This window comes from Euprymna scolopes, chromosome 6 (assembly GCF_053919585.1).
Source record: "Euprymna scolopes isolate OS-2025 chromosome 6, ASM5391958v1, whole genome shotgun sequence".
In the NCBI taxonomy this organism is placed as follows: Eukaryota; Metazoa; Mollusca; class Cephalopoda; order Sepiida; family Sepiolidae; genus Euprymna; species Euprymna scolopes.
The window spans coordinates 104,283,332-104,310,142 of NC_136487.1; the positions used below are offsets into that span (position 1 = coordinate 104,283,332).

General features: G+C 34.6%; 1 protein-coding gene across 2 annotated transcripts in view; it reads right to left on the minus strand.

Annotated features, from left to right (window-relative positions):
• Positions 1 to 213: 213 nt before the first annotated feature.
• LOC145277831 (ubiquitin carboxyl-terminal hydrolase 15-like) overlaps positions 214 to 26,811 on the minus strand; it is a 353,560-nt gene continuing 326,962 nt past the window's right edge. For both annotated transcript variants that reach the window (XM_080129744.1, XM_080129745.1), the window contains 4 exons: positions 9,540 to 9,689; positions 9,289 to 9,392; positions 5,800 to 5,888; positions 214 to 2,035 (listed from right to left, as the gene is read on the minus strand). In XM_080129744.1, coding sequence (XP_079985870.1) covers positions 1,808 to 2,035; positions 5,800 to 5,888; positions 9,289 to 9,392; positions 9,540 to 9,689 — 571 coding nt within the window. In that variant the 3' untranslated portion in view covers positions 214 to 1,807. The remainder of the gene's footprint in view (positions 2,036 to 5,799; positions 5,889 to 9,288; positions 9,393 to 9,539; positions 9,690 to 26,811) is intronic.

The following is a 26,811-nucleotide window of genomic DNA, read 5'->3' on the forward strand; positions in this document are numbered from 1 at the left end:
CCATATAAAACCCTAATCAATGCAATAATACAGATTAGATGCTGAAAATTGTTGCAAAATTAGAAATCTAGCTATCTTGATCACAAAAAATAAAACTTAAAAAATGAAATGGTTACAACTGCAATCGCATATTGTTAGATTTATTTTTAAAATAAAATAAACAGAAGTTAGCCCACCACAAATTATTTTTTGTTTTAAAACAGAACCAAATCAGTAGATATATATAACTTTATTGCAAATACGAACCTTTAAAATAAAAGAAAAAGCTTACAAAAAAAAAAAAGAAAAGAAAAAAGAAAAAGAAAGATTAGGTTTGACTTTCAAAAATTAAACTTATAGTATCCGTTTTTAGTTGCTAATTTATAGAAATTCACACATTTCCGATCAATTGGATACAAACAAAATTAAGCATAAGTTTTCAATAGTTGAACGGAAACTGAAAAGGTTTAATAATGATAAGAAATAGAAATGTGTCATTCTTGAATGTGTTTGTCCTAATGGACAATTTTAGTCATAGCCTTATAGAAATTTAGAATGGATAATGTAGCATTACAAAAACAAATTTCAAGCATGTATTTTTTGTTGGTTTAAATTTCCCTGCCAAACCCATCATTATATATCTGATCATTTTTTTCTTCATGTTTTATAGACTATTAGAACTTTACTCAAGAAACAAATTGTCACCTCAAATTACTAATTTACTATCAAGAGAAAAGAGATTTAGCTTCTTGAAAAGATAAGTGAAAGTTAAATCTAGGTTTCAGCTTAAACCAATATTGTTGTTTGACTATAATATTTTAGTAAGAAAAAAATTGTATAACAGATGAAGATAATTTCTAAATTTTATAAATTAGAACTAGTGAATAAATAAATCCTTTCATCTGTAGATGTTATATACATATTTTTTTTATTGATATTTAAACAGTTTGCAAGCATCTCACTGTTTTTCTTTTGTGATTCTCTTTTGATGACAGCAAGATCAGATGGGAATAAGCAATCTTAAAAAATTTGAAAATAAAAAAGTTAAGATGTGGGAGGAGATATAATTTTGAGTGGGAGGAATTTTAAATGTAGTAGCATACTTCTTCAGTCTTATTTTCTCACTTCAATGAAGATAAAAAGAAAACAAGAAGCTAATATGTACACTTATGTAGGCTTAATAAGTATCTGTAGAAATAAAGTGATTAAAAAAAAAACAAGAACCCTTCTAGTCTTTGACAGCACTGAAGTGGCATGAAAAAAACATGAAGAAACTATAGTGTGTGTGTGTGTGTGTGTGTGCATGTCAGGCCAACCCAAGCAGTACCTTGAACGGCACCAATAGAAAAACCACCGCAGTAGTTAACCCACTGCAGACTATAACAGTTTTAAAAGGAGAGAGAATGAGGAGGTGGCGGGGGATGTTATTAATTGTAAAAAGGGGATGGGGAGGTAGAAAGTAGCAGTTGCAAATGATCTTGCCCATGTGGCTGATTTAGTAAATGTAGCTCCAGTTACCAAGTTGGTGTGAAAGACGAAGCTGCTGCGATTGCTGCTAGGATAAAGCAGCTAACAAGTAGAAATGCAGAAAATCAAAAAGTGGAAGAAATCACAGAATGGACTTAGCGAAATACAAAAAGTTTTTGTGGCTGAATTAAAGATAACACTAATTTCTTCCATTTTCTTTTCTTGCTTGATTTAAGAGTTTATTCCTCTCCCCTTTGCTTGGTCTCATTTAGACAGGGTGAGGATATGGCGCCACTACCTTTGGAAAAAAGAAAATACAGGTAAGAGTAAATAGGGGCAGTGAAACTATTGAACATTAACATTAATTTATTTCCATCTCTTCATCTTCATCAGTATCATCAATTCCATTGGAGCTACTTTGTTCTGTATTACTTGCAGATGCTGAGTGGTGGCTGACAGCAGACGGGGGTGCACCCTGAGCAGCAGCTGCACTGCCTGAAGATGAAGGGTTTGATGAGCGAATACGCAGCATTTGAGTTGGATGTGGTAATCCCTGTCTTTGATACACCAACACATAAGCAGCTTTTGTCTGTGAAAAGAAGGACAGAAACATTTCTCATAATAAAGATATGATAAAAGTAAATTTTAAATATTGAAACATCAACTTTCTCCTCAAGTTTAAACATTTCGCAGTAAATAGAAAAAAGAAATGGAGTGAACTGTCAGGATTTAAGTATTTTTTGAGCAAGATTACTTTTCAAAAGAATCTTTAATTCTCACTAGGAATTCCAAGAGATGAGTCTTTTGGATTATGAGATATTTAAAGGTTTTATTTATAAAACATTTAAAATTATCATTTGAAGAAATAAAAAGAGAATAAAAACAAAGACAGAAAAGTCTATAGTATTGAAAGCAAAACTAATTTTAAATTCTGTCAGTTTTGTTCAGCAAGGAGACCTGACGTTGCCCGGGATTGAATGATAATCAATGAATATCTCACACTTCCATATTTTATTGTCATCAAAATTAATAAAACTGCCTATTTTTTAATCAAATTGAGTGATTGGCTACTCTAGTTGAGGTGGTGCACCAAGAAGTAGCTTCACATGCCTCCCTGCAGTGATTTAGTCCACAATACATTATAGTCTACATTGCACTGTAGAGAACCTATTGTGGATTTCATAAATTTTTTATGTATAATGGCTTGAAGGAAAGTTTAAAATGAAAAGGTCAAGCATTATGGTGCAATTGTGCTTTAAACAAAAACATTCATTTTGAACGCGCTACTGTCATATTAAAGAACCTACTGTTGAATTTATATGTCAGGCCTTTTGACCTGCATCTTGAATACACTATGTTAGGCTGTGTAAGGTGTTAACTTTGGTGAAAATCACCTGCACTTTCTTTCATTGGATTATTTAGATTATTGATGCTTATCAAAGACATTCCGATACAAAACTTAACACTACCAGGTACATAATAAAGTACCTTCGTATAAAATTTCATAAAAATCGGCCCAGCTGTTTGAGTCCATAGAAAACGAACTCACAAAGTTTCTTTTATATAATAGTAGAGATAGTTATGTTTGCAGGACACTTAAACACAAATTTGAATTAGTCTTCTGTAGAGGTTTTCTCCAAGACATCGGGAACACTCAAGAATTTTTTCTTCTTTTCTTAAAAAAAATAAAAATGTTTGTTTTAAGGTGACAATTCTAATCCAATGTTAAATATTTTTCAAAATGATTAAATTACAAATCATTAAATTTTGAGAATTGAATTTAAAGAATTCAATATTGAGTTTGACAACTAACTTCTAAAATTGATCAGCTTTCTGGATTTACTGTCATCATTCGTGTTACATGTTTTACATGCTGGCAAGTATGGGATGTCTTTTAGAAATTGAATTCCAAATAAACCTATTTTTTATCATTTCTCTTAAAGCCACTTCCTCATATTTTCTGGGCTTACTTCTGCCACCTCAACTTCTACCTCTCATCCATTTTGTTATATCAATGAAGCTTCCTGTTCTGCACAAGTCTCCATATACTATCCAGATTTAATATTCCTTGGAAGTCATCCAATCTAAGTCTGCCTTACATACAAGATGCCTTAAATAAGTTTCCAGACTATTTTGTACAGGCATTTAAAATTGTCTTAGACCTTTGAAAATTCAGTATGTTATTGCTACACATACTATGAGATGACTGACCAATTTTTATGATTTCAGGCTCAAATGAACAGTTGAAGCAGACATACACGTTACTAAAGCGTGATTGTCATCACGGTTGATGAATTTCAAAAATGCAATCTGGAGATGAGGACACTTCAGAAGAACGATATGCAATAAAATTTTGTTATAAACTTACAAAAAATGCGACAGAAATGTATGGAATGCCTCAGACTTTTTGGATCATCTTGCATGAATCAAGCATCAGTTTTTGAGTGGCATAAGAGATTCAAGGAAGGCAGGGAGTCTGTGAGAAGTGTGGTAAAAATAAGTTAGAACACCAGAGTTGATTGGCCAAATAAAGAATTTCATAGATAAGCACCATCGTGTGTCTGTAAAAACAATAAGTGCACGGTGTAGGAACTGTACACAAAATTATTTGCAAAGAACTGAAGAGTCGTATGATTTGCGTGAAGTTTGTCCCAAGGGTGCTCAGAGAAGATCAGAAAGAAAGCGATTGTCATGACAGCAGGGAGATGGTTGAGCTGATCAATTCAGATTCTGCAATGAAAGCTGGATCTACCCATAGAACAAGAGACAGAGTTCCCAGTAGAAGCATGCTGGCTCTACCAGACCCAAGAAGGTCCACTCAGAAACTTATTCCTTTTTGACAGCATGAACATGATCTTCATGAACTGGGTTCCCACTGGACAGGTAATCAACAAGGAATACTATGTTATGGTTTTAAGGGAGTGTAGAAAGATTCCATCAAAAGAGGCCAGGACTCTTCAAATTGGGTTAATGGCATTTCCACAATGAACTAGTCTAAAACTCCATCCTTGTCACAGACTAAGATGAGTATCAAGACAGTTCTTCACTCTCCGTACAGTCCAGACTTTGCTCTATGTGACTTTTGGTTATTTCCTAAGCTCAAGAAAAACCTTAGAGTCTGTCGTTGAGATAATTGAGGAAATGAAAGTCCGTGACACGGATCATTGACATGCTTACACAGGATGACTTTCATGGGGTCTTCCAGAAGCTGTTGGAATGGTACAAGTGCATTGCAGCTGGAGGAGATTACTTTGAAGGGGATTAGAGTTTCATGTGTGTATTATCAATAAAAGTGCCCATACCGAAAAAGTCTGGAAACTTATTGAATTATTATATAATTCTCATATCATGCAATACATGTAACATTTCACTTTCATACTGTTTGAGATTATGGCACCCTCTGAACTTACCCTATTCACTTCCAACTCATGGAATCACATTATCATAAGCTCCTCTCCATGCTCTAATGATATCATCAAGGTAACAAAACATCTGATTAACCTTAACCTCACCATTCAAACATACTTTCTCTATATCCGAGTTCTAATCAGCCTCCACCTTCCTGTAATTTCTCTGCACTCATTCACCTTATGTTTACAAGTATTACAAAAAATACTCACTTAATTTTCCTCTTTCTGAAGGCTTTATTACAATCATTGATTGCTTTGGTAACATTGTATATCAAGACCTTTTTTCCATAGGATCCTTTTAAGTCTTAAATAGCCTGACCATTGTTTCACAGGCAAGTAATAATTAGTACAGCATCTTTTAGATAATCTGATGAACGTTTCTAAGACACAAATGAAACAACAAATTCAGTACAGATATCCGATATATTACCATTTTAATAGTTCTAACAACTCTGAGCATTTCTTTAAGAAGCTTCACCAACCACTCATGCATCTCTTGAAATTCTATCAGAAGTTTTCCCGAATTCACAAGCATCAAATACAATTATTTCTCTTCCATATTCTGAAAATAAACATAGCACTAGTGATACTTTGTTCATATATAAAAATCAAACTATATTTTATTTATGTACTATCAAACTTCCTATTTGCAGCTAAATAGCTATTTAGCACCATAACCACTGTAATTACATCTAAAACTCCTTTAACCTTGTGACAGACAATTCACAATTGTACCAACATCCCAGTCTTTTGAAACAGCTATTTCCTTTATAAATAGATGTTCAACAGTTGAGGTGGCCAAGAAAAACATAAGAGGTAGTGATAAGTGCTACAATCAAAACAAATGCCAATACAAGTAGATGTGCTTTCTGTGTAACTCGGGCAGCTTTAAAATGATAGAACTGAACAAAATTCCACTGAAAATAAAAAATGTAACACTTACAACAACTACATCTTCCGATGATGGAGAGACACTGGAATCATCAAAATAATACCATTGTTGGTCATCCTTGTTTTTGCAGAAAGCCGTATCTGAAAATATAAATATTTAGATAAGCTAGAACGGATCGAATTAGCAAACATTATATTTACAACTTTTTCAGTGGTTACATGTAGTAAAAAGGTGCTTTCTGTTTTATTCTCTGAAAAGGCTATGTTTTAATATTCACCAATACTTCACGTTTATTTTGAAACTTTTTCAAGATGACCAAATTAAAGAAAAACATAGAAGTCAATATTTGAAAATGTGTGCTATGTCTATAATGGGAAGAGATTTATTTTTCTTTGAACAAAAATGTTAAAATTCAAAATATATATGGTGTGCTTATTAAGGGAATGAATATTTTTATTTATTAGTAATACTTATGTTATAAACAAAGTTTTGTTGCAAATTGTTATGGCCCTAGGAAAGGGTCACCAAGTAAGACATGAGGGTTTAGGTAATAATATATTGTACAAAGTAAACACAAAGAAAGGTTGCATTTCCTTCTTTTAGGCAATCTGTAATCTTGCATTAAGTCATGAGAGTACTAATCTTATGGTTAACAGAGTCTATTATGAGTGAATGAGTAAGTCCTCATAACAACACCTTAAACCCTTACTATGCAAGGGGTACTTGTACATTTTTGTAGTTTTTCAAAGTATCCATTGATTGGATGATGATTTTTTTTTTGTTGTAGCTTGAGACAAAGTTTTATTATTGGATGGATAAACACAGACCAGGAAATAATGTTTTTATATATTACTTGTTTATTGTTATATAAACATGGTCACATCCTGCTGCTACAAATAGCCACTTGTTTCAATCAAACAACAGATATCATCAGGCAGCGACTTGACTATTCAAAAGTTCATTGAATAATGAATTATTCATTGAACTTTTGAATAGTCAAGTCGCTGCCTGATGATATCTGCTGTTTGATTGAAACAAGTGGCTATTTGTAGCAGCAGGATGTGACCATGTTTATATAACAATAAACAAGTATTATCAGCTCTTTTTATTGAGCACTATCTAACAACCTCGTTGAATTCATTAGTCCATTACTTTTGAATAAAAAAAAACGAGTATATATATATATATATATATATATATATAAATTCCACTATTCAAAAGCAATAGTCTAAAAATGCCAGCAAACAATCAGAAAAAGACTTACTTTCTCCACCTATAACAATAACAAAACTTTTTTGTCGGTCTTTTCCAGTCTCCGTTTTGAACATTTCCTGATGTCATGCTGTCAATCTGCTAGATAGAGTTGGATTTTACTGAAAACATGCAGTTACTGACAGTGTGGTTCAATTTTGGAGGAGTGGTTTTATTTTGAAAATTTCTAGTATGACCAGACTGCAATGGCTCCAAAAGGTTTTCACAGAATTCCTTGGGAATGAGTGTCCGTTTCTGCTGTTGTGAGAATCCTCTGAATGTGCCAACACTATCACTGTGGATTTCTTGATATTGATAGGTAAGGGTTGCCATCGACTGAATTTAATTTTGGATAGAATGCTAAATTTTTCAAGTTTCTCATAAATTTTCGTCAATGAGACAAATAGTATATTTCTTGTTTTTCTTGATTACTAATTTATATTAAAAACAATGGCCTCCACATTTTGGCCAAGTTTCAGGAAAATCTAATGGATGGATCAAACACTATAGGGTAAAAAGTGCAATTTTGGGGTATTTTGGACCTCTTTTGATCCCCTGGGGATGTCAAATCCCAGTGTAAACGGATAACGGTGCAGGCCTTAACACATGTATATTGGAGTTGACCATGAAAAACCACTATACAGTCAGACATATCAAGTTTTTGTTGAGAAATATGAAAAAAGAGCCACAAAAAGGGACATTTTAGCACTAAAAGTCCCTGAGGACGCAAACCAGAATTTTGCCAGGGTCACCCATACTGGATTTATATTAAGAACAATGGCTCCACATTTTGGCCAAGTTTCAGAAAAATCTAATCGATGGATCAAAAGTTGTGGGCAAAATGTGTCATTTTTGGCCATTTTAGATCATTTTTTGACCTCTTGAGCCCCTAGGGATGCAACGGGAATTTTCGCAAAAAAATTTTTTTTTTTTTTTTTTTTTTTACTGTGCACATTTATTTAATGAAATGCAACTTGTGGCAAAAATTTCAGCAAAAACTAATGGATGGTTATCTAGCAATCGTCCAGATAATGGATGGACGCCATTGAAAACATAGGTCCCTCTTCGATAAATCGGGGTACCAACAAAAATCAAATGAATACTTTATGTTCGTAAGTTGATGAACACTTGTTTACAGATTTTTTTGTGCACGTCTCAGCACACAAAAATTCTCATGTTTATATGAGGTTGTCGCTTCTATTGATTCATGCATAAAAGTTTTTATCCAATTCTTTTCAAATTTTAGGATAAAGGAAATTAATATATTCACTATTAAATAGGGTTTGAATCTTCGTACTACAAAGCATCAACTTTGAGACAGGAAAGACGTACATTTGTGTTCAAATTCCATAGCAAAAACAATTCTTTTCCCTGATTAACTAAAACTAGAAACGTCATTAACGGGTACTATTTCCACTTCGAGTATTTATGTGAACACACCTGAACCGCTTATTTGCAAAAAGCGATTTACTGCCAGCAGGCATGCTATGCTGACATGTTTCGTCATTAATAGTCGATTCTTCGAATATACAAATCACAACTTATAAACTTATATAACTGGATTCACAATAAAATTTACTTAAAAATGGTATTTTAATATAAAAATATTGAAATACCATTTTTAAGTAAATTTTATTGTGAATCCAGTTATATAAGTTTTATTTTGATGGAGGTAGGAGAAATGTATTTATTACCGATTTAAAGACTAGGAGAAATGTATTTATTACTGATTTAAAGACTAGGAGTGTCAAATTAAGTAGCAGTGTGCACCTTGTCCAATGCTGAACATTATGGTGTGTGGTATTGCTATTAATACTAAACAAAACAAATTTCCACTTCATATTTTGAATTCTAATATTTAGTTTGAAAAACCAAAACACAAACATTTTTGTTCATGTCATAGACATATCAGGTATTTTCATATATTGATTTGTTTTCCTTCAAATCAGTTATCTTGAGAAAATCTTAAAATAAAGATGAAATACTAATGAATAACAATGTTCATTTTCCCTTATGCTGAATTATTATTTTCATTATACATGCACACATTTAAAATTAAAATTTTATGTAAGACAGTAGGTAATCACTCGGGTTTAATAGATTTTATTTAATTTACACCAAAATATGCTTATTTTTTTTTATGACAAAGTTGATGGGGCAAATATTAAAATGAATATACATCCAATAGTTATCAAAAGATTTTTTAATTATTCAAAAGTTATGTCATCGGCATGAATAGTAAAGCAAGCGAAAACATAAAAATTCAAACAAAAATTAAACACTACTTACAGTGTCCGCCTCCCATGCCACCATAATGATTGCTCACTGATATCAGGTCATAAGTAGCAGGACCATGGTTATTGTCAATTATGTATTTTTTTAAATTCAAATTGCTTTAAAAAAGAAATATATATTATGTTAGATTAATAAAACAAAGATAAACAAAAAGAAAAAACAAAAACAGCAATAGTTTTGCATTACAAAGCTATTGAAAGTAAAATATAGGTTTAAGTAAAAAAAATTGAAACTGAATAACTTACTTAGTAGGAAATTCAACCAGTGTGTCAATTTTATCTCGCCAATATCTATTATAAGAAAACCGTTTCAGATGAATCACTAATATATTGGGCAAAGACCATAAATCAAATTTTTTGGTGGCTTGTTGGTGTTTTTTGCACTGAGGACAATACCTAAAGAGTACAAAAGAAATGATAAACATCCAAAATATATTAAACAGGTATTGTATATCCAAAAAATATTTGCTTCAAAATTAAATTTAAACAATGTAAAATGATATCTTAAACTTTCTTTGGTTGGTGGTTTTACATTTCTTCAAGTTGTGATCCTGAAACAATACTCATTGGAAACAGTTATATATAATTACTTAAATCCAAGGTGCTATTTTTACCCGTAGTTGAGAATAGATTAATGGGGAGAGAGAAAAATTTCAGCTTCTTTAGAAATGCTACAAAAAAAAAAAAAAAAAAAAAAGTTTTATCTTCAAAGATAAAACTATTTTAATTGTCAATTTATTTTTACAAATAGTTTTATGTTCAGAAGTTTTTCAGATGTGGATTGGCAATTTGTAATATTCACATTCATCTTGGATCCAAGATGAGAATTTAAAATAAGTTTTAAATTCATGTAAAAAAAACAAAAAAACACACCACACACACACATAAAATAAAATCAACTAATAAGCTGAATTGACAATGTAAACCAAAGTTCAAAACTTCATTTAGAGACTGTTACCCCATAATTTGTCACATCTGAGAAAGTTGAGAGCCCTTTCACCATTTGAAAATAAAGAGAATTTAAACCAATTTTATTTTGTTTTGCATACCCTAGAATAAACTCAAAAGATAAAGAAAAAAAGTAAAATATCGACAGTGATATTTAATTTTTTAAAATTAAAAGCAACGTAATGTGATCTTTTCAACTTGTAAACCTCTCTGAACACCCTTCATTTTTATCTCCACTTTCATACTAAGACATAAGATATAATCAGCACAAGTGATGATTGATTGATTGGTTTTATGGCATATCAACCTATGTGGTCATTTAATGCTAGAGTCTTTTATATACATTAATAGTTATAAGTTTTATGTATGTATCTGGTGTTCAGTGTCTGTTTATATAGTTAGATCAGGTACTTTTTTTTTTTTTTTTTTAATTTTGTTGAGTAACCCTGTTATCTTCAGATATTTGAGAAGAGTAGTTGGGTCTACATGAGTGAATATGTCTTTTACAGTTTTTTCATTATATAGATTCAGTCGGTTTGTTTTCAAGTCTTCGCATCTTGTTAATATGTGATTTACTGTGTATGGTTTCTGGCAGGGTGTGCAAAGTGGAGCTTCTTTTTTGAGTAGGTAGGAGTGTGTTATAGAGGTATGACCCATTCGGAGTCATGTTATAACTTCCTCCTTTCTGGTCATTCTGATTCTGATCTGTTTCCTTGTACTTTGTAGTATCTTTGAGACAGGAAGTTTTGCATAAATATTCCCATATTGTGTATGTCTCTTAGAATTCCATATCTCCAGGTTGTATCGTAGGCTTTTTGGATGTCGAAAAAGACTGCCACCACGTGGTGTCCGCGTACGAAACCGTCTCTAATAAATGATTCTAGTCGTACTATTTGGTCGTTTGTGCTTTGTTTTTGTCTATATTCACTCTGATATTTTGATAAGAGGTTGTTTTTTTCCAGGTACCACATTAAGCGGTTGTTTATCATCCTTTCCATAGTTTTGGAGAGGCAGCTGGTTAGGGCTATGGGTCTGTAACTGGTTGGGTTACTTGCATTTTTATTTGGTTTGGCAATTGATATGATGGTCGATTCAAACCAGGATTTTGGTATTTCTCCTGTGTTCCATATTTTGTTATATGTCAAGCAACAGTGTCAAAGATGATCCTGGTAGTTGTTTTAGGAATTCATAATGTATGTCGTCTGGACCTGGAGTTGTATTTCTGCTTTTGTTTATTGCTCTTTTTAGTTCTTTTATGTTGAATGGTATGTTGTATGTTTCTTTGTTATTAGTTGTAAAATTAAGTTTTTCTTTCTGCTGTTTTGGAATGATTTTCAATACTGTTTGTTTGATGAATTTTCGTAGAATTCTTCAGCTAGTAAATTAGTTATTTCTTTTTTGTTTATGCATTTTGTTCAGTTTGTGTTTCTTTTTCAGCTATTTTTTTTATTATATTCCATGTTTTTTTAGTTGATGTTTGGTTGTTTAGCTGTGAAATAGTTTTTCCAGGATGTTTTTTTGCTTTGTTTTATGGTGTATCGTGCTTTGGCACGCATCTCTATATTTTTGTAAGTTAATTGTTGTAGGGTTTTGTTTGAATTTTTTCAGTGTTTTTTTTTTTTTTTCTTTCTTTGGCCGCTTTTTTTGCAGGTTTCATTAAACCAAGGGTTTGATTTTTTTGTGGGGTTTGTTGAAGTTTTGGGTATTGTTTTGGTGGCAATATTGTTTAAGGTTTGTGTGAAATGTTTTAGTGGTCCTTCTTTATTTAGAATGTTTGCGTCTAATTCTGTTCTGCATAGATTCGTAAATGTTTCCCAGTTGGCTTTATGTAATTTCCATTTTGGGACTTTTTCTTCCGATATTTTTTGATTACTTTTAAGTATGATGGGATAGTGATCACTTCCAGCCGATTTTAAACCATTTACAACTTGTTATAGTTATAACAGAAAGACAAACCCATAAATTTCAGCGAATTTAAAGTGGCATTGCGCAGTTACGAAGAGATTAATCGTATGCTCATGGACAATAATAACTCCAGCAATATTATGAAGTTCAAAAATGCTTCTCGAAAGCAGACACCACCAAATTATGCACCTCACTGCAACGTGTTCTCCAAAAGTAATTTTCCCAAGAAAAAGAATAAAATTATCTGCTATAATTGTGGACGACCCAACCACAAAAGTTTCCAATGTCGATATAAACGCTCTAAAATGGACTCCGTAAAAAACGTTGAGAACTTTGAGGAAGAACATACATTTCTATTCACATGTAACTTTGACAATACCACAAACGGTAAAAATCTCCTTGTAGACTGTGGTGCTACAGCGCACGTTATTACCAAGGAATCTGATTTTATTAATTTTGATTCAAACTTTAATCCACAAAGTCATTTTGTCGAACTTGTCGACAATAGTCAAATAAATGATATAGTCTTGAAAAGAGGCGGTGCTAAAATATCCCTAAAAAATAAGGCGAAATCTGTAACTGTATTCTAAAAAAATGCTCTGTTCATACCTACATTTAAGCAAGACATATTTTCCGTGCAGGCTGCAATTAAACAAGGCACGAATATACAATTTGGCCAAAATACATCAAAATTGACATACCCCAATGGAACTGTATTTAACATTTAAGAAAATGGCCGACTATATTATTTAAAAAGTATGATTCCCTCAAAAACTGCCTGTCACGACTTGGAAACCTGGCATAAAATTCTAGGACACTGCAATACAGCTGATATTAAAAAATTACCAAACGTAGTCGAAGGCTTGAAAATAATACCTTCAGACGATCTCCCAAATTGTGATGTGTGTGCACAGGGGAAAATGACAAAAGATATAAGCCGAATGCCAGACAAAAATGCTATGAAAATTCTCTCACTTGTGCATTGTGACTTAGCAGGTCTGATCAGCCTGATGGGGAGAAACAATCTAAGGAACGTTTTGAACTTTATTGATGATTTTTCCGGTTTAATTATGGTTTATTTTCTAAAAAAACAAATCCGACACTATCCTCGTCACTAAGAAATATTTAGCTGATGTTGCCCTGTACGGTTTAGTAAAATGTATTTGCTCAGACAATGGGACTGAATTTACTAGTAAAGACTTTGAGCTTCTATTAATTAACCACCGTATTAAACACGAGAAATCAGCGCCGTATTCCCCCTTCCAAAATGGCACCACTGAAAGATGATAAGATGCCTACTTATCGAATCAAAATTAGCGCATAGTTTATGGACATACGCTTTAATGGCAACAGTATACAGGGTGTTTCAAAAGTCTTGGGAACATTACAAATGCGTATATCTCATGAACTATTCCAGGTAGAAAAATGAAACTGGTGTCATTTTAAAGCTTGCTTAATCAAGTTTTTGGTCATACTAATGATTTTCATCTTATCTTTCCATGTGCAGTAATGGCGTTCTCTAAACAAGACAAGGCGTTTTGCGTCCTCCAATTTGCAAAGCCTGAATCGTGGACATGTGTTCAGCGTGCATTTCGCAGGAAATTTAAAAAAGAAGTCCCTGAAAGGAAATCCATTGTCAGATGGCATGCTAAATTTGTGAAAGATGGGTGTTTGTGCCCAAATAAGCGAATAGGTCGCCCTTCAACTTCAGAAGATGCAGTTGAGCAAGTCCGGACAGCCTTTAAGCGGAGCCCCCATGAATCAGTGAGAAGAGCCAGCAGGGAACTTCATCTTGCTCCAGCAACTGTCTGGCATGTCTTAAGGAAACGACTGCAAATGGTACCTTACAAGCTCAAGTTGGTCCAAAAGTTGAAAGACACTGATAAGCCACTTCGCCGTGACTTTTGCATTGCAATGCAAGAGAAGTTGGAAGATAACGGCTTTGATGACCAGCTTGTTTTTAGCGATAAGGCGACCTTCCATCTGAATGGCAAAGTTAACAAGCATAGCACTCGCATATGGGGTACTGAGAATCCTCATGAAATTCTTGAGCACGAGCGAGATTCACCAAAAGTGAACGTGTTTTGTGCAATTTCCAAGAAAGGTGTCTATGGACCATTCTTTGAAGAGGCAACTATCACTGATGAATCCTATCTCAACATGATGGAAGACTGGTTAATGGCTCAGTTGGAAGAAGCAGAATCTGATGACTTCATTTTTCAACAAGATGGTGCACCACCACACTGGAGACTTAGAGTAAGGCAGTTTCTTAACACAAGGCTGCCTGGTAGATGGATTGGGAGATCTGGGCGAGGTGATGACGTTCTCATGCCCTGGCCTCCTAGATCTCCAGATCTTACCCCGTGTGACTTTTTCCTTTGGGGCTTTGTCAAGCAACAAGTCTATGTGCCGCCCCTTCCAAGAGATATTGACGAACTAAAGGCTCGAATAACGGCAGTTGTGGGAACCATTGACGTCAAGATGCTGGAACGCGTTTGGCAGGAAATGGACTATCGACTAGATGTCTGCCGTGTGACGAATGGTGCTCATATTGAGCAAGTTTGAAGATTCCCCACAAAACTTGAAACTTTAACCTTTCCAACGGTACCAATTTCATTTTTTAACTCCTAATAGTTTTTGAGCTATTAAAAATCTTTATGTTCCCAAGACTTTTGAAACACCCTGTATATCAGAAATAGATTGTTCAATAAGAGGCTAGGAAAAATGCCGTATGAAGCGTTTTGCAGTGTAAAACCTAAAATGAATAGAATGCATCTATTTGATTCTGATTGTTTCGCATTTATAGAAAACACCAGTAAACTAAATACTAAAAGCGAAAAAGGTACTTTCGTAGATTACGATACAAATAGTCCGGCATACTTAATCTACTTTGCAGCTCAAAATGCCATAAAAAGGATTAGATGTGTAAAATTCAATGATACATTAAATTTAAAAAATGGCGATCCAGTGAATGAAAAACGTGAAATATTACCTAGCATCTTAATCGATCACAATGAAAATATTAATAACGACGACAATTACAGTACTTCTGACGAAAACAGTAACCAGACACGTTGATACCCAATAAGGGAGCGAAAAAGGCCAGACTTCTTACAAATCAAAAAGATACAAGATTACGCCGTGGATTAGTTATTCGTTGAACAGTGCACCGGAAAGTTATAATGAGGCGATTAATTCACAAAATCACCAAGAATGGGAAGAATGGGTATCCGAATTGAAAGCTTCATCTGAAAATAACACATATGAAATAGTGGCAAAACCAACAGATAAAAATATAATTTCTTCACGCTGGGTTTTTTCCAAAAAAATCACAGCTTCTGGCAGTGAAACTTTTAAAGCAAGATTTGTGGCGAAAGGTTTCTCACAAATTCCTGGAGTGGAATATTGTGCAACATTTTCACTAACGACAGATTTAATGACAATAAGAATTTTATTACAACTTGCCACTCAATACAATTTAAAAATACATCAAATGGATGTAAAAAATGCAATACAATTTAAAAATACATCAAATGGATGTAAAAAAATGCTCCAATTGACTGAAATCTACATTTACTCTCCAGAGGGATTTAAAATGAAAAATAAAAATTGGGTGTGGAAATTAAATAAATCGTTATATGGACTAAAAAAAAGTGCACACAATTGGAATTTAACACTCCATAATTATTTAATAGAACAGGAATTCAAACAATGTCCCGTAGACGCGTGCATGTATACCAAAAATGTAGGTAATAAATTGTTGATTTTGGTTTTTTGGGTTGACGATATATTACTCGCCTCAAACTGTGACAACACTTTAAAAGATGTTAAAAATGAATTAAATAAAAAATGGCCGATCTTGGACGACTGTCATGGTTCCTCGGTATAAAATTTACCTGTGAACATGAAACTATAACTATGAACAAATCACGATACATTGAAAAAACTCTGCTCAAGTTCGCAATGCAAGATTGTAAGCCGCGTTCAACTCCTATCGAAATGGACATAAATAAAAATATAGGGACCAAAACAAAATTCATAGATAACCGAATATACAGGGAAATGGTAGGGAGCCTCATCTACTTGATGACCAAGAATCAAATGCGGTTGGTGGTGTAGTTAACCTCTTAAGTTCTGAGATGATGGCGTAGTTCAGATCAGTAACCAAGATGGCGGCGAAGAATTAAATGCAGTCCGTGATGTAGCCAACGGCGAACTGATTGAATCCAAAATTCAACAATTTTTATAATAATTTTGCGACGTTTTCATTGGTTGTTTAGCACAGCCGTTGGTTATAAAAATGATTGGCGAATCCATTCGTCTCATACCCCCATTAGGAGTCAAAAACATTTTATAGTGTTGATCTTCTAGTACATCCCAATGGAAGTCCATATAATTTGATATTGTTAAGTCTATTGCAGACATGGATCCATTGGCTGGGTGCATGTAGGTATTTTTACCATTGTTTAATATACATAGGTTTGTTGTATTAGGATTTGATTTATTATATTGCCTTTGTTGTTGTTTTGATCACTTCCCCGATGGTCGCTGTGCGCATTAAAATCTCCTATTATAAATGGGGGTGGTAGTTGGTTAATTAGCATGTCTATTTCTTTTTTTTTTTTTTATTGGCTGATTTGGTGGAATGTATATGGAGCAGATTGTGATTTTGCGGTGTAGGTTAGCCGTTAGTGCCTATTGCTTGTAGTTCAGTGTTTAATTGGGGGATTGTGTGATGTATAGTGTTTTTGATTAGTATGGACACTCCTCCGATTGCTCTATTTGTTGTAGATATATGGGTTTTGTCGTACATGTTATATTCTTTGAATTTGTAGTTGTGATTTTCTTTGAGTAGTATTTCTTGTAGACATATATTGCTGCTGGGTTATGTTTGCTGATGATTTCTAGTATTTCTTCATGATTAGGTTTTAGTCCTTTGCAGTTCCATTGTAGGAATGTTTTGTTATGATTTGTAAGGTTTTGCATGGGTATTGTTTTTATTTATTTTTATTTTTTTCCTTATTTATAGGTTGATGGGGTAAGAGAAATATGTTTTGATTCCTCAGTCTCCATGGCTTCTTGGTTTTCGAGTCCTAGAAGCATAGTGTTTTTTTGTTTATGTCTACTTTTGGATTGTGAGCGTGGTCATGGTGTGTTGGGGAGTTTAGGGTCATGCGCCACAGAGGTTGTTTCGCTGTTCCGCCAGCCCCTTCTTTCCGGGGGATCCTTCGGCATGTCTACCTCTTTCTGAACACTCAGGAGAGTGTCTTTTGGCCTGGAGAGTGAACGTGACATGTCCGCTGATGGGATTTTTTGTTGGGAAAAGATTAGTATGTACGTGTGTGTTTATCGTTTCTCCATTTTTTTTTAAAATTTGAATTCGTCTAATGTCTGTTACGTTCTGTTCTTTCAGATATAAACATATTTCATCAATGGGACAAAGTGAAAGTTCACGGCTTTTTACCACTCCTTTGCATGTGTTTTGTGGGGGTATGTTTTTATTTTTATATTATCAAAATGTTTCCATTTTAGGAGTTCATCCGCTTATTGTTTTGTGAGGATTTCTATTTATGAGTGCCATTTCTTAATTTTTTAACCATTTTGGGTTTTGATAATATTTTCTCTATCTTAAAGGGGGAAAGTTTGGTTAATGGTGTTTCTTCAGTGGATTCCATTATTATAAAATTTGGATATATATCTTGTTCCTCAGTCGAGTCACTATCCGAAGTGTCTAGCAGTCTTTTTTTACTTGGTGTTTTGTAACTCATTAGGATTGTTTGTGGGTTCATCATTCCTGCTCCCCACCCACCTCGGAGCCCTATTTGGGATGCGCACAGGGGGGAACCCCATTCGCCCTGGCTACAACAGGGTTACAGGAATGGTATACTTGCATATAATGTAGACTTCGAGCATTTGTGTTTCTTAATTTTTCTCATCCAAGTAGAAAATGGGAAATATTAGAGGAAAACAACCATGTCTAGTTTTTATTCATTATATACAATTGACCCTTAGCCACCGTTTTCACCACTTATTTATGGATCTGTGTTGATGGGAGAATGTTGTGTAGTATTTAGGTTTTGTGTAGGTTATATGTGTATAAATGATACGCTAGACGTGACCAGCCGATTGATCGGCTAGAGCCCATCCGACCGCCCATCTAGCCCAGTAAGGGCCAAAGTGGTGTGTTGGGAAGTGGGGGTACTAAAATCTGACCTCCAAGTCTCTCAACCACCAGGATCCTGTCCTAATGGCATTACGGGTCACTACCATTGAGGGACTTCTACTCTCTGCAGGGGGGCAGTCGGCATATTCTGATGCCCTGCTGACAGGGTCTAGTGTTGATCGATTTGAAAAATTTTTCATTTCCAGTTGTTTTTTTTTTTAAATATTTATTTATGGATTTTAGTTTAATTGTTTTTATTATTTTGGTTGGTATTTTTAAGTTAGGGAATCAGTAGGGAAGTAGGGGTGGAATGACAAAAATAAAAGAGAAAAAAAGAATGTGGGGGGAAGGAAGGGAGGGAGGGGGTTGTTTTTGCAGAACATATTTAAGTTTTACAAAAGAGGATAGAAAACAAAAACGGAAACTTAATGTAGGTGCATTTCGTCTCAGGAAGCCAAAAGACAGCCTGATCTGGTAGCACTAGAGCAATGGAGGGAAACCACCTTCACTATTCGTTTGAAAGGAGATTTACCCATAAATAGTATTCAACATTGGGAAAGATATGGAGGGATTGAGCAGTCAGGAAAAAGTTTTACTATGATCGAAGAAATGAGGGAATATGTCGTTTGAGTGTAGAAATAGACAGTGAGTGGGTCGCTGATGGCTGAGCAAGAAAGGGATCCACAGAATGACCTGCCAATGCCTGTCGATGACAACGCTCAGGACTTATCAATTAATCCTTCAGGTCTGTGATCTATTGAAAGCAAGTCTAAATGTTGATAGTGATTGGAGTAGTGGAGGAGGACTAATCATAGGGATTCTCTGTATGCTATAGACAAATGTGGGTCAAAATACTCTGAACCCATCCCCACTCACAAATGACCCAAAAATTCCATTTTTCAACTAATTGTCCCATAAATAATATCCATGAACACAATTTTGATATTAGAAAATAGATCAATTCTAAGCACGTAGAATATCATTTATAGCAATATTTCCTCATTTACTCCGAAATCTCTAATTGTGCCAGCTTTTTGAAGTACTAACCATCAAAAATTGACTGTCAAAAATTCCCTTTGAATCTTACTTAGGGTAATAATCGAAAATGAGACTGCACTCATGAATTTGAAAATAGCCCCTATTTTCAACCTCCTATGCCTACAGTTTCTTTTTGTAATCTGTTTTTAAAATCTCATAATTTTCAACTTCGTAATATCATTTTTGTGTATGAAAAATAAAACACTCTTCATCCCAGCGAACAGGCTCTATTCTTACATTTCAAAATGAAAATTAATTTTATTTTAGAGGAAACAATAATATCAAAAAAGATGAGGAATAAAAGTTATAATTTATGAATATATCATCAGAACACAAAGAAAAAGTTGAGGAACATTAAGAAAATAAACCTCTTTAGGCCATGGTATTTCGAAGCTAAATGCTTCTCATCAGAAGAGAAGGACTAGAATTATACAAAATGTGAATATAGAAAAAAGTTGGCTTAATGGCATTTAGATATGAAATGAGAATGAAAGAATAGGATAATATGGTATAAAGTAAAAATAGGTACATTATATAAGGATAAATCGGAAGGATAGTATATATGTAAGTAATGGTAAAATATTTATTTTTAGGCAAGGGTCACAAGGCCATTCTACCAAGCATTATCACCTATTTTGATTTAGTAATAGTTAACATGTGGTATTTGTACTACATTCATGGCAGAATACCAAAACTTTTCCTGAAGTAGAGGATGAGTTCGCTAGAATGCTGACATGATCTTAGCTAAAAAGTCAAATAGTTTTCTCTCATACATTTCCTTCCTTTTTGTTTAGTAATAGTTCAAATGAAGTATCCGTTACTCAATCCAATTTCTTGATTAATCTATAGTTAAGTAAGTGTTGCCTAATCACTAACTGTGCTCTATCCCAACAATCATCAGTGGACCTGAGGTAATCTTGTCAGCATCGGACAAAGTTGAACACTTTGCCAAGTAATTCTACCCTATGCAATCAAGGTCACTAACCCCCCATATTTCCTCCTGTATCTGAAAACATGCTATGCCACGCCACATACAAATATGTGTGTGATGTTGTCAAGCTAATTAAAAACTTTGATTCCATTAAAGCAACTGACTCTGACAGCATTCCAATAATAGTTCAAAAAGCTTCAGTCAAAACTATCAACCATATTTACAAAGCTATTTAAGCATTGTCTTAAGGAGAATTGTTTCCCAACACTCTGGAAAACCTCATCAATATGCCCCATACTTAAAAATTCAGGCAATCGGTCATCTCCTTTTCAGTAAAGATCAATAAGTCTTCTGTGCATCAGAAGTTGCTAGAATCTGTTAAATAGAGAAGCATTAAGCAAAAATAACCTCCTTAATGACATGCAACATGGTTTCCATTCTGCTAGATCTACAGCAGATGTACTAACAGTTACATCTAGTAGGATCTCTTGACAAAGGCTTCCTTTCTAGGGCAATTGCTCGACATATCATAAGGCATGGCATAAAGATCTACTCCACAAGATCTCCAGCTACAGCATAGCTGGAAATGTCTTCTCACTTATAGGTTCATAAGAGTAGTGGTTGAGATGCTCACAGTATTAATGTTGGAGTCTGTCAGAGGCCCAATTCTCTTCCTGATCTACATCAATGATTTCCAAAATTACAACCTAAGATCATTCATAGACATTTATGCTGATGACACTACCATCTATGGCAACACTTCCAAAGCCATAAATAACCAAGTTCTCTCTGATTCTTTCTGATCTTGAGCATGTGGTACAATGGGAAAGAGGTGGCTGGTTAATTTTAATGCATCTAACACTTAGATTCTATCTTTACATCATCAATGGCTATGATTCCTGTCTGGCTCTCGTCTTGAGGAGGCTCCATGTTTTGACAAGCTTCTGGACTTAACCTTTACTCATGATATGAAATGTAACATGTACATCAAATCCATTGCCAAGGTCGCTTGATAAATGGTGGGATTGTTCTACTACTCCAGTAGATATTTCACTGCTGATGCAATTCTCTATCTGTATAAGAGCCAAGTATATCCAAGGATGGAGTACTGTTGCCACATCTGAGCAGGAGCTGCTAGAAAGACTATCATCAATGGACCTGAGGTCATCTCGTCAGTATGAGACAAGGCCAGACTATTTGCCAAGAACTTTGCAGCTAATTCTACCCTATGCGACAAAGGCTATCAACTCCCCGTATTTCCTCCTATAACAGACAACACGCTATGCAACATACAAATATTTGTGCGTGAGGTCGCCAAGCTAATCAAGAACCTTGATTCCAGTAAAGCAAATGGCCCTGATGGCATCCCAGTTATAGTGCTGAAAAAGCTCCAACCAGAACTTGCCCCCATACTTACAAAACTGTTTAAGCATTGCCTCAAGGAGAAGTGCTTTCCAACACCCTGGAAAACCTCATCAGTATGCCCTGTATTTAAGAATTCAGGTGATAAGTCATCTCCCTCTCAGTACAGACCAATAAGTCTCCTGTGTGTCATGAGTAAGTTGTTGGAATCCATATTAAATAAAGAAGTAGTCAACCACCTCAACAGAAACAACCTTCTTAGTGACATGCAATATGGTTTCCGCTCTGCAAGATCTACAGCAGATGTGCTAACGGTTATATCACATAGGGTTAGTGAATCTCTTGATAAAGGTTTCCTTTCCAGGGCAATTGCTCTTGACATATCAAAGGCCTTCGATAAGGTATGGCATAAGGGCCTACTTCACAAGATTTCCAGCTACGGTATTACTGGAAATGTTTTCTCAATCATTAAATCATTTCTCTCTGATAGGTTCAGAAGAGTAGTGGTTGATGGGCAGAAATCAGAGGCCCACAGTATTAATGCTGGAGTCTCCCAGGGGTCCATCCTGGGCCCAACTCTCTTCCTGATCTACATCAATGATCTCTCAAAACACATACTTAAATCATTCCTTGACATCTATGCTGATGACACGACCATCTATGGCAACACGTCAAAGGCTGTAAATGATAAAGTTCTCTCTAATTCTCTCTCCTCTGATCTTGAGCGCGTGGTACAATGGGGGAAGAGGTGGCTGGTCACTTTTAATGCATCCAAAACCAAGCCTCTATCTTTACATCATCAACGCTCTGATCCCCATCTGGTATCAATTGAAATCGATGGCTCTCGTCTTGGGGAGGCTCCATGTTTTAACAAGCTTCTGGGTTGTACCTTTACTCCTGATCTGAAATGGAACACGTACATCAAATCTGTTGCCAGGGACGCTGGGAAAATGGTGGGATCCTTCTACCGCTCCAGAAGATATCTCACTACTAATGCAATTCTCTATCTGTATAAAAGCCAAGTACGTCCAAGGATGGAGTACTGCTGCCATATCTGAGTAGGAGCTGCTAGAAAGACTAATTCTGCCTTCAAAAAGTTCAAAATAGATTTGCTAAAAATATATACAAAGTAAATTGATTTTTAGATCATAAACTGTTTCAGTCATTTCCAGGACTGACTCCATATACCACACCCTCCTAAAATATATATGAAATAAAGTGAATTTTAGATTGTAAACTACTCATCCATTTCCGAGACTGACCTGAATAGCCCTCGCCTTTCTAAAAGATAGAGATTTTCAGGTTGTAAACTACTTCGGCCATTTCCGGGTCTGACTCCATATACCCACCCTCCTACAAATAGATATGAAATAAATTGATTTTTACATTGTAAACTGCTTCAGCCATTTCAGGAACTGACTCTATATAACGCCCCCTCCCAATAAAAATATATATGAAATAAAGTGATTTCTTCATATGGACACTATACTGTATATTTTTAACTAAGAAATAAGGTACTTGTATAATTGTTTTTTCATCTTTGTGCTATACTGTAGAATCTACTGAGACTATAATTTTAAGAGAAATGATGTAATTTCTGGTAGATGACTTGCAAGTTCTTCCAAATTCTGTAGCCTCCAGAAAACTTCTAAAAGCAACATAAGCACGCTTCTCCCCACCACCAACAGTGATGTCATTTCTGGAAGATTACTCGGCAGTTTTTCCAAATGTATACATAAATATATTGTTTTATTATAAACTGTTTTTTTCACATGGATGCTATACTGTAAAAGCACCTTATTTCTTATTTAAAAATTATACTACTCAAAGGTTTCAAAGTTCAGTTAAGTTCAGCACTTAACTAGAAATTAAATTTAGTATTGGATACTTAATTTTAACTATTAAGTAACAAAAAAGATGATTGGGAGGAAATAACTTTGCTTTTGGGCTAAGATCAAAGCGTAGTATCTGCTCAAGATTCTAGCGAACTTATCCCCTCCTCCAAATTAAAATTAATTAATCAATTTACGTGAATTTTGGAATATGACATGCATGTTCCGTGTTAAGTACTTACATCAATGATTTTTCATGTTTTTAGGAAAATAATGCTTGGTAGAAAACTACTCTATATTACGGTTACTTAAGTCCTTGGCTAATATCAAAGTGTACAACTGTTTTCAGCATTAGAGCAACCTCATTCACCCCCCACCCCCAAAGTTTTGGCAATCACTGCCATGAACGCAGTATGAATGGATATTACATTTTAACTAATACTAAACAAAAAATGTGGGGTAATGGCTTGAGAGAATTGTCTTGTGACAATAAAACGGATAATATTGCTTCTCACCCCCAATCCACCTAAAAAAAAAAAAAAAAAAAAAAAAAGAAAAAGGTTTAGTAATCCCTGGCGGCCTCCAGAACACTTCTAAAAGCACATAATTGTGATTAGTTACCTCCCACCTCTGGCATTTTAAGAGAAATGACATTTCCGAAAGATAATTTTTCAAATTTATACATAAATACATTTTTTTTAAATTATACATAACATTAGAAATCCAGGAAAAAAAGGACCCTCTCCCTAACAAAACTGACCCAGTTGACCTTTATAGAATGTTTTTTTCTTTAAATTTTACATATTATACATCAAAGTCCATGCCCTATCAGATGATATCAACTTCATATTGGTATGCCTAATACTTTTTGACTTTTAGCTGGACATACAAATACGCATACATACATACAGTTATACGAATGAGCATCACAGGTAAGAGTTTTTTTGTTTTTTTTTTCATATGGGTGCTACTTGGCATTGCTCAGGACTTTATAAAACAAAGAGAAAAATGCAGTTGTGTTAGAAGATACCTTAACAGGTATTTTCTTAGGATATTGAGGAATTTTTGATGAGTATCATTTGCTATTCCAAGAATAAAAATACTTTACCTAACCTACGACACATGCAACGCATATGTAATAATTGTATTTTCCTTAGGATGGATAATTTACAGCACATTAAATTTTACCTTGCCCAGAACGGGTAATGTACAAAACTTATATAAAATAATTTTACCTACCCTAGAATGGGTAATATAAATACATATGAACTAATTTATCTCCCCGCCACCATAATTCTAGAAGAAATGTAATTTTTAGAAAATGATTCATTAGGAGTTCCAAATTAATACATAAATACATTGTCTTGCTTAGTGATTAGGCAACCCTTACTTTGCCATAAAATTTCTCATCACTTGTTTTCTTCCACCACTACCACTATAATCTTAAGATAAATGATGTCATTTTCAGACAATAACTTAGCAGGTTTTCCAAATTAATACATAAATACATTGACACGGTTAGTTATTAAGCAATCGCATCCTTACATCATTCGTAGACATTTATGTTGACACCACCATCTATGGCAGCACATCAAAGACTGTAAACAACCAAGGTCTCTCTGATTTTCTCTCCTGATCTTGAGCGCGTGGTACAATGGGAAAAGACGTAGCTGGTTACTTTTAATGCATCTAAAACCAAGCTTCTATCCTTACATCATCAACGCTCTGATGCCCATCTGACATCAATTGAAATCAATGGCTCTCATCTTGGGGAGGCTTCATGTTTTGATAAGCTGCTGGGCCTGACCTTTACTCCCTATCTGAAACGGAACACATATCAAATCCGTTGCCAAGGCCGATGAGAAAATGGTAGGATCCTTTACCACTCCAGTAGATATCTCACTCCTGATGCATTCTCTACCTATATAAAAGCCAGGTACAACCAACGATGGAGTACTGTTGCCACATTTGGGCTGGAGCTGCTAGAAGCTGCTTATCCTGCCTTGACAGTGTTCAAAACAGGCTTTGCAGCTTAGTGGGGGATGCCTTTTCTCTTCCCTGCAACCTCTTTCCCACAGAAGATACGTTGCGAGCTGGTCTCAGCTTTGTTATTTCCATGGCAGGTGCTCGTCTGAGCTTCAATCTATGGTCCCCCCCTCAACAAACTTTCACAAAAGCACTTGTCTAGCCAGAACCACCACCAATAGTTTCCAACACTCTTTATCTGTGCCTAGACCTAAATGTAGATTCAATGAGCAGAGCTTCTTTCTTAGAACTGCACGCCTGTGGAACTCTCTTCCTTTGGCCTACTTCCCAGGTGACTATAATTTGATTGTCTTCAAGTCTAATGTAAACAAGTTGTTGATAATCCAACTTACAAAAATCCCAATACCTATGTTAAAAACGTTATAATCACATTGACTAATGTATATCCATTAACCCATATCCTCGAGTGGCCTCCAGGCCTTGATAAGTGGTGATTCCTAAAAAAAAAAAAAAAAAGAAAAAAACTCTTGCTTCATCATAAATTTCAACATCATGTTAATTTCCGTTCCCAACACAGACATCATAATTTTTAGAATATGATAAATTGCTATGGTTAGTGATTAGGCCAACGTTGCTTCGACATGCATTTCAATGATGCTGTGTTTCTTTCCCTCGTCAAGACCGACACCATAGTTTGAAGATGAATGATGTCATGTTTGGAAATTTTCTGAGCAGGATTTTTAACTAATTACATAAATACATTATCACGATTAGTGATTAGGCAGCCATTGCTTCCCCATATTTTTTTAACATTACTGTATTTGTTACCTCTCCACTACCTGCACTATCATTTTAAGTAAAATGTCATTTCCAGAAGATTAATCATAGGATTTTCCAATTAATACCGAAATAGATCGACAAGGTTAGTGATTAAGCAACCCTTACTTCACCACAAAATTCAACATTACTATGGTTCTTTTTTCTTTTTTTCCCTCCACCACTGACACCATATTTTAAGGAAAATGCTGTCACTTTTCCAAATTAATACATAAATAAATTGACACTGATTACACAACTCTTGCTTGACCATAAATTCCAACATTACTGTGTTGCTTGCCTTCCTTACAACCAACACCATAATTGATCTCTCGACAAAAGATGGATTGGACCTGGTAATTTACTCCTGTCCGTTTGTATGTACTTTTCTCAATAACCATGCCTTGAATTTTTTCTTTAAACATTAGTCATAGTGAAAGTAAATTTTTGCCAGAGTGCATTTTCGTGGATAACTCTGGTTGTCCCCATGTATATTGTATTGTAGGAGGTAAAATTGCCTCCAAATCGTTTGTTTGC